A 13,667-nucleotide genomic window follows, 5' to 3' on the forward strand; every position below is an offset into this window, starting at 1 on the left:
CAGGGACTGGATGTCCATGGTGAAGATAAGGCATTGGGGACTGGGGAAGCGAAAATCATGGAGGAGGTGGAGGGCGTGGGTGGTGTCCCAAACGTAGGTGGGGAGTTCTTGGACTAAGGGGGACAGGACCGTGTCGAGGTATGCTTACTGATGGTCAGTTTGGATTCTGCCAGTGCACCCAGCTTTGACAGCCTTGGTTCAAACATGGACATTAATTCCAGAGGTTAGATGAGGGTGATTTCTCTTAACATCATACCTACATTTGACCAGACACAGCTTCAAGGAGCTTAAGCAAAATTGAGAATCGGGGAAAACTCTCCACTGGTTGGAGTCATACCTGACAGAAAGGAAGATAGTAGTGGTTGGTGGAGGTCAGTCATTTCAGTTCCAGGATGCTGTGCTGGAGTTCCTCAGTGTGTGTTCTGGGCCAAACTACCTTCAGCTGCTTTATCAATTGTCTCCCCTCCATCTTAAGGTCAGAAGTGGGTACGTTCACTAATAATTGCACAATGTTCAGTACCATTTATGACTCTTCATGATTGAAGCAGTGACCAAAAGCAGCTAGACCTGGACAGTATTTAGGTTTGGGCTGACAAGTGGCAAGTAACATTCATGCCACAATGATCATCTCCAATATTAGAGTATCTAACCATCATCCCTTAAAATTCAATAACATTACCATCATGGAATCCCTTACTATCTATATTCTGTGAGTTATCATTGACCAGAAATTAAACTGGACTAATCATATAAATCCTGTGGCTACAACAGCAGGTCAGAGGCTAGGAATCTTATAGCGAGTAGCTCACCCTTTGATTCCCCAGATCCTATCCACCATCTATAAGGTACAAATTGGAAGTGTGATTGAATATTGCCCACTTGCCTGGTTGGGTGCAGCGCCAACAACACCAGAAGCTTAACATCATCTAGGACACAACAGCATATTCTACAAACATTCACTCCCTCCACCACTGATGTTCAGTAGCTTCAATGTGTACCATGTACAAAATGCATTATGGAAATTCACCATCTTCCGCAGCTACACTGGCACAACTCCTGAGACAGCACTTCCAAATGTATGACAGCTGCAAGCTGGAAGGACAAGGGCAGCAGATGCATGGGAACACCTCCACCTGCAAGTTCCCCTCCTAGCTGCAAACCATCCTGACTTAGAAATGCATTGCCATATCTTCAGTGTTTCTGGGTCATAATCCTGAAATTCCTTCCCATGGGCATTTTGGGTCTTTTTAAAGAAAATGAAAGGGAGCAGCTTACCATGGCCTTCTCAAAGGCAACTAGAAATGGGCCATAAATGCTGGCCCAGCCAACAAAACTAACATCTGATGAATGAACAAAATAAAACACATTTAAACACATAAAAACAAAATAAAAATAGATCATCCACTATTGATTCCAACAATAAATTCTAATCTTGTGTGTCAAACAGACTTTGTAGTCCTTATTCATACTACAAACATTACCTATAGTTACACTTTGATAAAGTTGAACATTATGACCAAATAAACAAAGTAAAATTAAAGGCAAACCTTGGAAAAATATAATTTATGGTCCAACTTACATTCCTTTCAATAGCATACCAAGCAGTTTACAGTTCAATAGGGTCATACAGTCATACAGCATGGAAACAGACCCTTCAGTCCAACCAGTCCATGCTGAACATAATCCCAAACTAAACTAGTCCTGCCTGCTCCTGACCATTATCTCTCCAAACCTTTCCTATTCATGTGCTTATCCAAATGTCTTTCAAACATTGTAATTGCATCCACACCCACCACTTCATCAGGAAGTTTATTCCATGCGCAAGCCACTCTTCATGTAAAAGATTTGCCCCTTTTAAAATCTCTCTCCTCTCACCTTAAAAATGTGCCCACTAGTCTTGAAATCCCCCATCCTAGGGAAGTAGTTTGCCTAAAGGTTGTATATTTTCACCACTTTCATAACCCACATTATTAAACAGTTCTGGAGAATTTCAATTAAGACTGTTTATACTAAATTACTATTTTTCTTTCAATTCTGTTGCATAATTATTAAAACTAAATTAACTTTGTACAATTTTATTTAGTTGCATAAGCCTTCAAAAGGAATTGTTCTTATGATCAACCTGCATACATTTTTGGATCCTTCACATGCTTTTCAATCTTACATTTAAAAATGTGACTTCTAAACATTTCCACTCAAAACATATTGCAAGAATTTTCTATCAAATTATAAAATATATTATGAAATTTTAAATTCCAAACACAATCACTTGTTTTTGTTTTTCAACAGCTTTGCATTAAATGGAAAACAAAATTGTTTTCTTTTTTGTGCAAGTATTTTTCAAGCACTCAAGTACTATGGCTGTTGCCACAGTGAAACCTAGTCATTCTTAAACATTCATTGAATCCCTACAGTGTGGAAACAGGCCCTTTGGCCCAACAAGTCCACACCGACCCTCTGAAGAGTAACCCATCCAGACCCACTCCCCTACTACTTCTACATTTACCCCTGACTAATGTACCTAACCTACACTTCCCAGAACACTATCAGCAATTTGGCATAGCCAATTCACCTAACCTGCACATCTTTGGATTGTGGGAGGAAACTGGAGCGCCCGGAGGAAACCCACGCAGACGAACTGGAATCGACTGTGGGTCCCTGGTGCTCTGAGGCAGCAGTGCTAACCACTGAGTTATTTTACCATTATTTTTACCAAAGCTTCATGAAGGTTTACTGGTAATTATTTGCACTGGTAAATTGGAGCTAATAAAAATGATGGGTGCCCAAAACAAGAAAGTGCATGTTTGGCTTGAACTTGAAAAATCAGGCACACAATCCTGAGGCTACAATAGCATTGTTCACTGTGATTGATTACAAAGTTAGGGCTAGAATCTTGATCACAGTGTTATTTCTAAGCTTATTAAAACACCCAATTTCCATATGACCGAAGCATTAATCGCAAAATGCGCTTTGAGTAGCTGAGCAATACCATTTTGGTGACTTGGTATTTGATCTGTATTATTACATCTGTTGATTTTTCATTAATCTTTGCTCTGATCATATAAAAATGGTTTTTGTATCTATAAATTGCCATTTTTTTGTATGTGATTGGATTTTTCTGCAACAATTCCAGAAATAACTTATCAGACAAATTTAAAAATAATAGAGTTTTGGTAAATCAACTGAATTTTTGAAACTGTTTGCCTTTCACAATAACATTGATTTCACATGTTATTACTGGCACTCAGATGAAAAACTGCAAGAATTTGTAATTCTACAGTTACGTGCACTAAACTATAGGTAATTTTTTAAATCAATTATCACATTAAAAATAGTGGAAGTGCAACAATGTTCTTGCTAAATATGTAACATTTCTCTACAATTGCACATTTGACTTAAATTCGATCAAAATCTGTTACTGCAACAGTTTTATTAGTCATGCATTTTAAATAACTTTTCTTGAAATCTATTTTGTTGGATTGGTTATTTTTTTTTAACAGTTTATATTTCATGACCAGAGGTGAAAAAGAAACAAAAATTAGTAATATTTTCTTACTGCTTGTGAGATTTGTAGTTGTTGCACAATTACTTTGACTATAAACAAACTACACTTGGCAAGAAATTCATTCTGAAAATGTATATCTCTTAAAAGGACTTGTTAACCTACTTCAAGTGGCATTTGAAGTCCAACCTTACCTTTTTACAGATAAGATTTTGCTTGCATGTTATATTTTGTTGTATTGCAATTCACAAATTTAGTTGATTTTGTGACAAACTTAATAAATTCCAGACACAATGGTCAATAAAGTGGGCAATGCAATGTCACTATGCAGTACAAGGGAAACAAGGACCTTTGATTTTCTTGTTCATGAAGAGGGAAGAAATAGTAATATGCTGAAATTGCAAAGTGATTAGTTTTTTAAAAGGATTGTAAATGTGCACTTTTGTGGCATAATAATGAGAAATTGAGTTATTGCGTCAGAGACCTAATAATCCTCTCTATTGAACCTTTTCTTGTTACTAACCTGTTAAAGCTCTTGTACTTTTACCACTGTAATAAACAGTGTTCCTCGTTTTAACTTTTGACCTATGACCCTTTCTCACCCAACTATTGACATCTGGCCATTATTTCTTTTACTGCTTTCCACCCCCTGTTGTCAGATGGACTGTTCTGTTGTCTAAAACACTTGATAGGTGGGCAGGTTTATATAATCCGAGGTGAGTTGCAGTACAGGATTGCTATTAGTGGCTCTTGTCTCTTTCATGTGAAAGAAACTTGCCAGCAGTGAAGCTGTCCACCATTCGTGCTGGCTTTAAGAGACTTTTATCTAATGTTATTTTCTGTGATCAGGATAAATTATACTGCTGGAACTAACCATCTCTCCTTATATGGAACAGGGCTATGGTAAAGGTCATTCAGAATAGGTATAACGTTCTATCTGTCATTACTGTATGTGGATATTGGAAGTGTTTTATATGAGATGTGAGGTGTTGTGAAATTAAAAACAAAAGAGCTACCGAATTCTGATATCTGCTTTACCAAACAATTCAATACTTTGATCAGGGATTTTAATGAATATATGATAAAGATAGTTGACATTTATTCCCTAATTATTACTCAACAAATAATTTAACACTTTAATAGTTGTTCAAACAAAATAGGAATAATTAATGCTGTTGCACATATAATCAATACTATTTGAATAATGTACTGCTCATTGTGGGTGATGTTTGACAGTTACAGTCATAGAAATATACAGCATGGAAACAACTTGGGTCCAACTCATCCATGCCGACCAGATATCCTAACCTAATCTAGTCCCATTTGCCAGCACTTGGCCCATATCCCTCTAAACCCTTCCTCTTCATATACTCATCCAGATGCCTTTTAAATGTTGTAATTGTACCAGCCTCCATCACTTCCTGTGGCAACTCATTCCATACCCACATCACACTCTGCATGAAAAAGGTGCCCCTTAGGTCCCTTTTAAATTTTTCCCCTGTCACCCTAAACCTATGCCCTCTAGTTCTGGACTCCTCCACCCCAGGGAAAAGATCTTGTCTATTTATCCTATCCATGCCCTTCATGATTTTATAAACCTTTGTAAAGTCACCCCTCAGCCTCCGACACTCAGCGAAAACAGCCTATTCAGCCTCTCTCTGTAGCTCAAATCCTCCAACCCTGGCAACATCCTTGTAAATCTTTTCTGAACCATTTCAAGTTTCACAACATCCATCCAATAGGAAGGAGACTAGAATTGCACACAATATTCCAACAGCGGCCTAACCAATGTCCTGTACAGCCGCAACATAACAACATGACCTCTCAACTCCTGTACACAATTGTATGTCCAATAAAGGAAAGCACACCAAACACCTTCACTATCCAATCCGATCTTATTTCATGCTTTGAAAATTCAGAATCAGAAATGTCTCAGGTTTAGATGCAGATTTTGTACTTAAGTATTGGATTCAATTTTACAGTCATTATGATGGCAAAATTATCATGTTCACCACAATTATTTTTCTGATAGTGTCAGTAATTTCTAGAGTCAGCACAAGCACAGTTAAACACAAAAATCCAGAAGTTACTGGCAGTGAGATTATGATTTTTCATAGGATGTGCTGTTTAAGCACCACAGACTTCAATTAATTAGAGATCACTGAATTGAAGACGACTTGCCTTTTTATGCTTTCAATCTTCCTGCAAAATGTTTGAAAGGATGCATCTGGTGGAATAAGGTGTAACTTTCATTTGATGATATACTAAATTCCTAATTATTGCTGAAAATGTCTCTGGCTCTGAAAATATTGATTTTACATTTAAGGAATATCACATTTTGCCATAATGATAAAATGTTCCACATAATTTTAAATTACATGATTTCTATTTAATTAAATATTATAGAAAGCATAATAAAGTATTGGAACATACACAAGGGGTTAAGATAGAAAACAAAACATCTGTAAAAACATCTTTAAAACATGTATTTTATAGACCAGGTCAGACCCCCTCAAAACAAGTAGCCCAGACCTTAACTTGGCTGCTTATTTTAAGCAGGTATAATGTAGAGACTTCAGGAGTGATGCAGCTTGTCAAACCATTTAGTTTGAAACAAAACTGAATTTATTTATAAGATTACCGAATGAAACACAAAGAAAAGAGAACAGAATACCGAATAACTTAACCTATTCGAAAAACCTACAGATTATCCCAATAGAGTCTTACAGGAGAGAAGTCAGAGAGAGAGGTTCAGCATGGACCTGCTTCTTTGGGCTCAGCAACTTCACAGCTACCTGACTGCTTTCCGTGAATATCCAGACCAAACCAAACCAGAGGAAAGCTGAGCTGGGAGAAGTGGCCACTCCCCTTTCATTGTACAAATGTTTTTTTTTCAAACTTGAAAGCCTTTTCCATGAGGCAATATCTGTTGACTATCATCAAATTGGCCCTAAAACCCATCCAAGGCCAAACTTTTTGGAACCAGTATTTTTACAACCTTCTGAACAAAAAACTAGGACAATATAACCAACTTAAAGGAACAGCATCATCACATCAATGATAATCATTGTATTTTACTTTTGGTTTGTTGTCTGTAACATTACTTTAATTTGATTGGCTTTTTAACTTTCTGATGACAGCACTTAAATTTGATTGACTACTTACCTTGCTTGATGACAATACTGTTACAGGCCCACTTCACTTGGTATCATATTCACACTTACCTTGACCAAGGGGTAGGTTGTAGATCTTGGTGGATTGCTTTCTTTGAGTTAGCTGAACAGTGTGACTTCCTCATTAACTGCAAAATCTGGGCTTAGATCAAGGTTTCATAGAAATAAAGTGATCTGGTTTGTTGTATTTTATGTTTGAATCATGTGGGGTAAATATGATTAACAAATTACCTTTAGTAAAAGTGATATTTCAAATATAAAATTTGGAACTTTAAACAAAATTATCAAAAAATTGGATGAATCAGTTATCACAAAAATTGACAGCAATGGATAATGTTAATGTAATTCACCATGTGGGAAATAAACAGGATCAGTTAGAATTTTGATTTGTATCTACCAGCTCCCCCCACCTAAACTGTGGCTGTGTCAAATGAACACTGCCCACTTTCTGAAAATCAACTTAAGAAGATAGCAAACTCCTTCAAGTCAGACAAACAAAAAGGTTTTCTCCATCAATATAACTGTTGACATTTCCGGACTTGCAGTAAAACAAATCAACATAATGTATATATATATTGAGAAAAGAAACCTACTTTTTAATTCAGTTGTTATTTATCTTCGAAAAGGTACAGATGAGATCTATTAAAATTATGAAGAGTTGGGACAATGTAAATATTCATCTTAGTAATTTTGGCATAATACTATGCTTGAGTATTAAAGAAAAAATAAATGTTATTTTTTAAGCAACACACTAGTGTGCATCTTATATTTGTATATCATCTTTTTAATTCTGGGAGTTGTTTTTAAATCCAGTATAGGTTCATTGCTATTAATAGTTCTGTATGAAGTCAATTAAGCAGTTTTAGTGTCTTAGTGTTGTAGGTAGTGTCCTTCAACATTCCTTATGCCCGAAATGTCAATTCTCCTGCTCCTCGGATGCTGTGCTTTCCCAGCAACACACTTTCAATGCTGATCTCCAGCATCTCCAGTCCTCACTTTCTCCCATAATGTTCTAGGACCAACCATCTTCAGTAGTTTCATCAATGATTTTCCCTCGATCATAAGGTCAGAAGTGGGGATGTTTGCTGATGATTGCATAATGTTTTTCACCATTTGCGACTCGTCAGATACTGAAACAATCCACATTCAAATGCAACAAGATCTGAACAATACCCAGGCTTGGTGTGACAAGTGGCAAGTAATATTTAAGCCACACAAATGCCAGGCAATCTGACCACCACCCCATTTAATGATGTTACCATCACTGGACCCCCCACTGTCAACATTCTGGAGGTTACCCTTGGACAGATATTCAACTGGACATATCATATAAGTACAAACACTACAAGACCAGGTCAGGAGCAAGGAATACTGTGTTGAAAAACTCACCTCCTGACTCCCCAAAGCCTATCCAACATCTACAAGGCACAAGAGTGTGATGGAATTTTCCTGGAGGGTGCAGCTCCAACAGCATTCAAAGCTTGACATCATCAGGAAAAGCAGCTCACTTGATTGGTATCATATCCACTAACATTCATTCCCTCCACCACCAACACTCAGTAGCAGTAGTGTGTACTATCTTCAAGATGCACTGCAGAAATTCATCAAAGATCTTTAGACAGCACCTTCCAAATCCGCAACTGCTTCCATCTAGAAGGACAAGGGCACCACACCTGCGAGTTCCCCTCCAAGCCACTCACCATCCTGCCTTGAAAATATTTTGCTGTTCCTTCACTAACACAGGGTCAAAATCTTGAGTTCTCTCCCTAACAACATTGTGAGTCAACCTAGAGCACAGGACTGCAGCAGTTAATGAAGGTAGCTCATTAGCACCTCCTGAAGGGCAACTAGGAGCTGGTAATAAATGCTGGCCAGCTAGTGGCTCCCATATCCCATGAATGAATTTTTAAAAAATACAGCATCGGTAATGGACCAGAACAAATACATGATTTGAAAATCAAGAATAATTGAAGCAATACTGGCTACATCATTATCCATGAATGTGAATTTAGATTTTGCATTTAGACCCTTTTAGTTTGTACATAGGTGGACAGGCAGGTAGTTCTGAGGAGGTGGTGAGGCTGCAGAAAGATTTAGACAGTTTAGGAGAGTGGTCCAAGAAATGGCTGATGAAATTCAACCTGAGCAAATGTGAGGTCTTGAAAAAAGAATACAGGCATGGACTTTTTTCTAAACGGTGAGAAAATTCATAAAGCCAAAGTACAAAGGGATCTGGGAGTGCTAGTTCAGGATTCTCTAAAGGTTGACTTACAGATTGAGTCCGTGGTTAAGACAGCAAATGTAATGTTGTCATGTAAAAGCAGTGATGTGCTACTGAGACTTTATGAAGCTGTAGACTTTATAAAGGTTTATAAAGCTGTAGTTAGGCCCCAGTTTTAGAATACTGTGTCCAATTTTGGGTCCCACACCTCAAAAAGGACATACTGGCACTGGAATGTGTCCAGCATAGATTCACACGGATGATCCCTGGATTGGTAGACCTAACATACAATGATCGGCTGAGGATCATTAGAGTTTAGAAGGTTGAGGGGAGATTTAATAGAAACTTACAAGATAATGCATGGCTTAGAAAGGGTGGACAGTGGGAATTTGTTTCCATTAGATGGGGATACTAGGACCTGTGGGCTCAGCCTTAGGATTGGAGAGGGTCAATTTAGATTGGAAATGAGGAGACATTTCTTCAGCCAGAGAATGGTGGGCCTGTGGAATTCATTACCATGGAGGTGCAGGGAAATGTCTTCAAGGCAGAGGTTGATAACTTCTTCATCTTGCAAGAAATTAAGGGCTATGGGGAGAGTGCGGGTAAATGGCGTTGAAATGCCCATCAGTCATGATTGAATGGTGGAGTGGACTCCATGGGCCGAATGGCCTTACTTCCACTCCTATGTCTTATGGTCTAATGGTATTCCAATTTAAAAATAATAGTGCAGCTTTAGCCTTAAACAAGATCAAAGGTTAGATTATTACACAACTATTCATGAAAGTTACTAACAAAAATACAGCTTTTAGATAGAATACAAACACAACAATTAAAAGTAGATATGGATGAGAATAAGATCCCTCTGTTATTGTTGTAGACCTTGAAGATTTCTCTTCCCAATGTGAAAGGTTTGAAAACTTGAATTCAGAACTCAACAGCTATTGTGGGAACTGTAGTTGAATATGGATAGAGTTTGTTCACAGAGATGAGTTTAGTAGGGAAAACAGACTTTGAGAGAAAGAAGGCTTTGTGATCCTCACTACTTCCATGGATACAATATTTGAAAATTGCCAGGACTTTTTTCAGTAAAACTATTGTTGATTTATGAAAACCTGTTCCTTGGAAGTCTGTTTAGTTGAACACCTCACTCTGGTGGTTTTCTGTTTACGTTCTCCTTGGTGTTCTTTTGTTCTCGGATCTTCTCCAAATCAAAACTTAGGATGTCTACAGTATTAACTTTGATGAAGCTCTTTCCACAATATAGAGTTAAATATGTTCCTTGTAGGGGTCTTCCAGTTTCCTGTTTGTCTCAGAAGCTTTAAATTCTCAGACCTTTAAAGACCCATTGTGTTGTCTGAGGTTAGTCAAGTTCTAAATATCTTCCTTTGAAATTAGTGTTGAGGTATCATACCAGTTTTTCTGCTTTTTGGCTGACAATTAAGTAACAAAGACAGCCATGTGACTTCTGGGCAATATACTCAAAATTATTTTTAAAAGGTCAGATTTGTCTTCTTTTATGAAACATAACATAATAATTACCTGCTCATTAGAAAAGCCATCATAAATGAAAATTCCACATGATTCTTCTGAAGTTTGGGCTGACCAATATGTTGTTGGACCAGGAAAAGAGAGTTATGAACAGAATAATATAACCTGTGAATACCTAATGATTTACGACTTTTGACAAAAAAAGTTAATAAATCTGAACACTGTCAAACTTCACCTTGGTTAGTACAGAATGAAAAAAATGAAAACAAATTACTGAAAAGAAGGGTTATGGCCCACAATTAGACTCACTAAGATTCAAGATTCAAACAGATATTTTCATATAACAAATTCATTTTCTGCATTACTGTTGCTAGTTACTTCAGAATTTAAACAAAAACCAAAATAAAATGGAGAGATTGTTATTCCAGCTGTTGCTATAATTAATGTCCATCCCATTTCAAATTGTTTTGATGGCATTCTTTGTGCTCCCTGTTGATCCTTGTTCCTTATTCATTTCATCACCTCTGCTATATTTTAGGCATACCTTTTCATTTCTTCTATGTATTGTATACTCTGTTACAGAGATTAGTATGCTTACAAAGTGTTGTGGCTAGTGGAAGCTTGCTAAGTGTTTGACATTGATAGCAATATAATGATTACAAAAAGAGTATTTTCTAACTTCTGATGCCTCTTTTAAACCATATTGCTTTTCCAGACACATATGTCAAGTTAACACTGCTGAATTCTATGGGTCAGGAGATGTCCAAATGTAAGACGTCCATTCGTCGAGGCCAACCAAATCCTGTGTACAAAGAAACATTCATTTTTCAGGTAGCACTATTTCAACTCTCCGATGTGACACTCATACTGTCTGTGTATAACAAACGGAGCATGAAACGCAAGGAAATGATTGGCTGGATTTCACTTGGCCTCAACAGCTCAGGCGAGGAAGAGCTGAATCATTGGACTGAAATGAAGGAATCGAAAGGACAGCAAGTTTGTCGATGGCATTCATTATTAGAATCCTAATGAATACGTTGTATATTGCAGTGGGCTTTGGCTCAGGGTTCAAAACAATGTCTTTCAGACTTTCTTAACCAAACTAGTGGTTGCAGAATATGACAATTGCCTCATTTTTGGCTCAGTTCATGATAATGCTGGAAAGTAATGACTTTATGGAAAATGTGAGGGAACACAATTTCCTGTATAATGTGTATCATTTACTATCAGTGCAACACTTAAGGTGAGGCATAACAGTTTTTAGAGAATTAGAGAAAAATTATATTGTTTGAAAAGCCCAAACAATATGGTCTGTAATATTTAAGTCATTAGTTGAGGAAATGCAGAAAGATAGTGATTAATAGTCAAAAACCATATTATAAGAAATTATTTTGGTGAGGCATGAGCTTGGCAATTTTACTGTTAAAGGGTGTGGTAGTGAATTTCCAAAGTAAGGAATTCTGTTGTTCACACTGTATTTGTTGAGCCACCACTGTTGGAATCTGTTTTTATATGTTGAAGTGAGTTGCTCTTTGATTTCTTGTAGCTGCCTCTTGCATACTTTGTGATAGGAAGCTATTGCATTCAAATCATTACAGCAAACTCCAGTATCACAAGAAGCAAGCACAAGAACAATGTCAAAAGCTCCATGTAAGCCAACTGGCCACAATTATTAATTATAGTGAAATTAGGTTTCTCTATTATTTATTTGATGAATTTAAACAATGCAAAGTAACAACTCACCAGAATAATTAGGTATATGGAGGTGCCTTTAGTACTCACTGGATTGAAAGCTGAAAGATTCTTAGCTGTGCCCTATGGCTGGTGTCTTGATCAGCCTCTTAACTCACGTCTATATAATAGCATTATATTTGGTCACCAAAGCATATAAATTTCTATTTGAGTGCAGGATGGTACATTACTGATGGGGAGCATGAGTATTAATTTCTCCAATATCTCTGATCAGTTTGGCAGATGTGTAAACAGTGTGCACTTTCTGTATTAATGATATACAGCTTCTTTATGATACATAAGTACTTATGTCAGCTTTTCCCACAATGTCTGTTGACTACTGAACTACAGCTACGCCATTCTGTACATGAACTGGGAGTAGCATAGACTGCCATTACATGACATTGGAGGAAACTAACTTTCCCATCACCAGCATTATTAATTCTATGAGCACAAAGCAATTCATAACACCATATTTCAATGTATATAATTTTAGGCATGGGAAGGGAGGGTTTGAACTCAGATTTAGTTAAGATATTTCCAAGAAATTGTTGATTAGGTACCTTTTTTTAATATTAGAATTGTAGAAAAATATCAAATAATATTAGTTTTACTCAGCACAGCTGAATTTATTCTTCAATAAGCTGCATTAAAATATGACTCCGATTTTTTATACAGGGTTAATACAATTATCATATCTTACAACCGACATACTTCAATGTTTCATACTTCAATAAGATAAGCAGTTACTATCTAACAGCTGTTCTTTTAAAGCACATTGGATAGAGCAACAAAGTAACTGCTTAAGATCTAAGTAAATAAGTTTTTGTTTTAGTAAACTTCACCAAAAATGGAGAGAAATATTAAATCAGCACCTACTTTTAGGTATCTGGCCAATTATTGATTTATATTGATAGCAGATGCTAGGTATGTGCAAATGATCTGGGGAAAGTATCCTCAATTTGTATTAGTCCTTTCTAAACTAGGAATGACTGCAATATTACATTGTCAGACAATGTTAGAAACGGTTTCTATTATGGACTTATAGAGTTCTAATAGTTTTAGAACATAGAACTGCACTTAGTATTTTGGACTTTTAAAAAAATATTAATTATCCTCACGGTGTATAAGCTGTTTAGGTTTTAGATTCGGCCTTTGAAAACAAAACACCTTTTAGTTGAAAGCAAATCCAGGCACTTTCAGACTGTTGGCCAGTCAATCTAAACCTAACTGAGTAAAGATTTGGAGATAGAACATAGAACATAGAAGAATACAGCGCAGTACAGGCCCTTTGGCCCTCGATGTTGCGCCGATCCAAGCCCACCTAACCTATACTAACCCACTATCCTCCATATACCTATCCAATGCCCGCTTAAATGCCCATAAAGAGGGAGAGTCCACCACTGCTACTGGCAGGGCATTCCATGAACTTACGACTCGCTGAGCTAAACAGAATTACATCTGGTCAGTGGGACAAACGGGTTTGGGGATTGGAGGAATTTACAGAGATAGAGGGAGCTGGATTAGATTCTGGAGACAGGAATAGGGATGG

At 37.0% G+C, this 13,667-nt stretch overlaps 1 protein-coding gene across 3 annotated transcripts in view; it reads left to right on the plus strand.

Annotated features, from left to right (window-relative positions):
• syt14a (synaptotagmin XIVa) overlaps positions 1-13,433 on the plus strand; it is a 228,130-nt gene extending 214,697 nt beyond the window's left edge. For 2 of the 3 annotated variants that reach the window (XM_043695734.1, XM_043695732.1), the window contains 2 exons: positions 4,162-4,218; positions 11,100-13,433. In XM_043695734.1, coding sequence (XP_043551669.1) covers positions 4,162-4,218; positions 11,100-11,413 — 371 coding nt within the window. In that variant the 3' untranslated portion in view covers positions 11,414-13,433. The remainder of the gene's footprint in view (positions 1-4,161; positions 4,219-11,099) is intronic. The other variant, XM_043695733.1, reaches the window with a different exon arrangement.
• Positions 13,434-13,667: the final 234 nt, after the last annotated feature.

Source organism: Chiloscyllium plagiosum, chromosome 9 (assembly GCF_004010195.1).
Source record: "Chiloscyllium plagiosum isolate BGI_BamShark_2017 chromosome 9, ASM401019v2, whole genome shotgun sequence".
Taxonomy (NCBI): Eukaryota; Metazoa; Chordata; class Chondrichthyes; order Orectolobiformes; family Hemiscylliidae; genus Chiloscyllium; species Chiloscyllium plagiosum.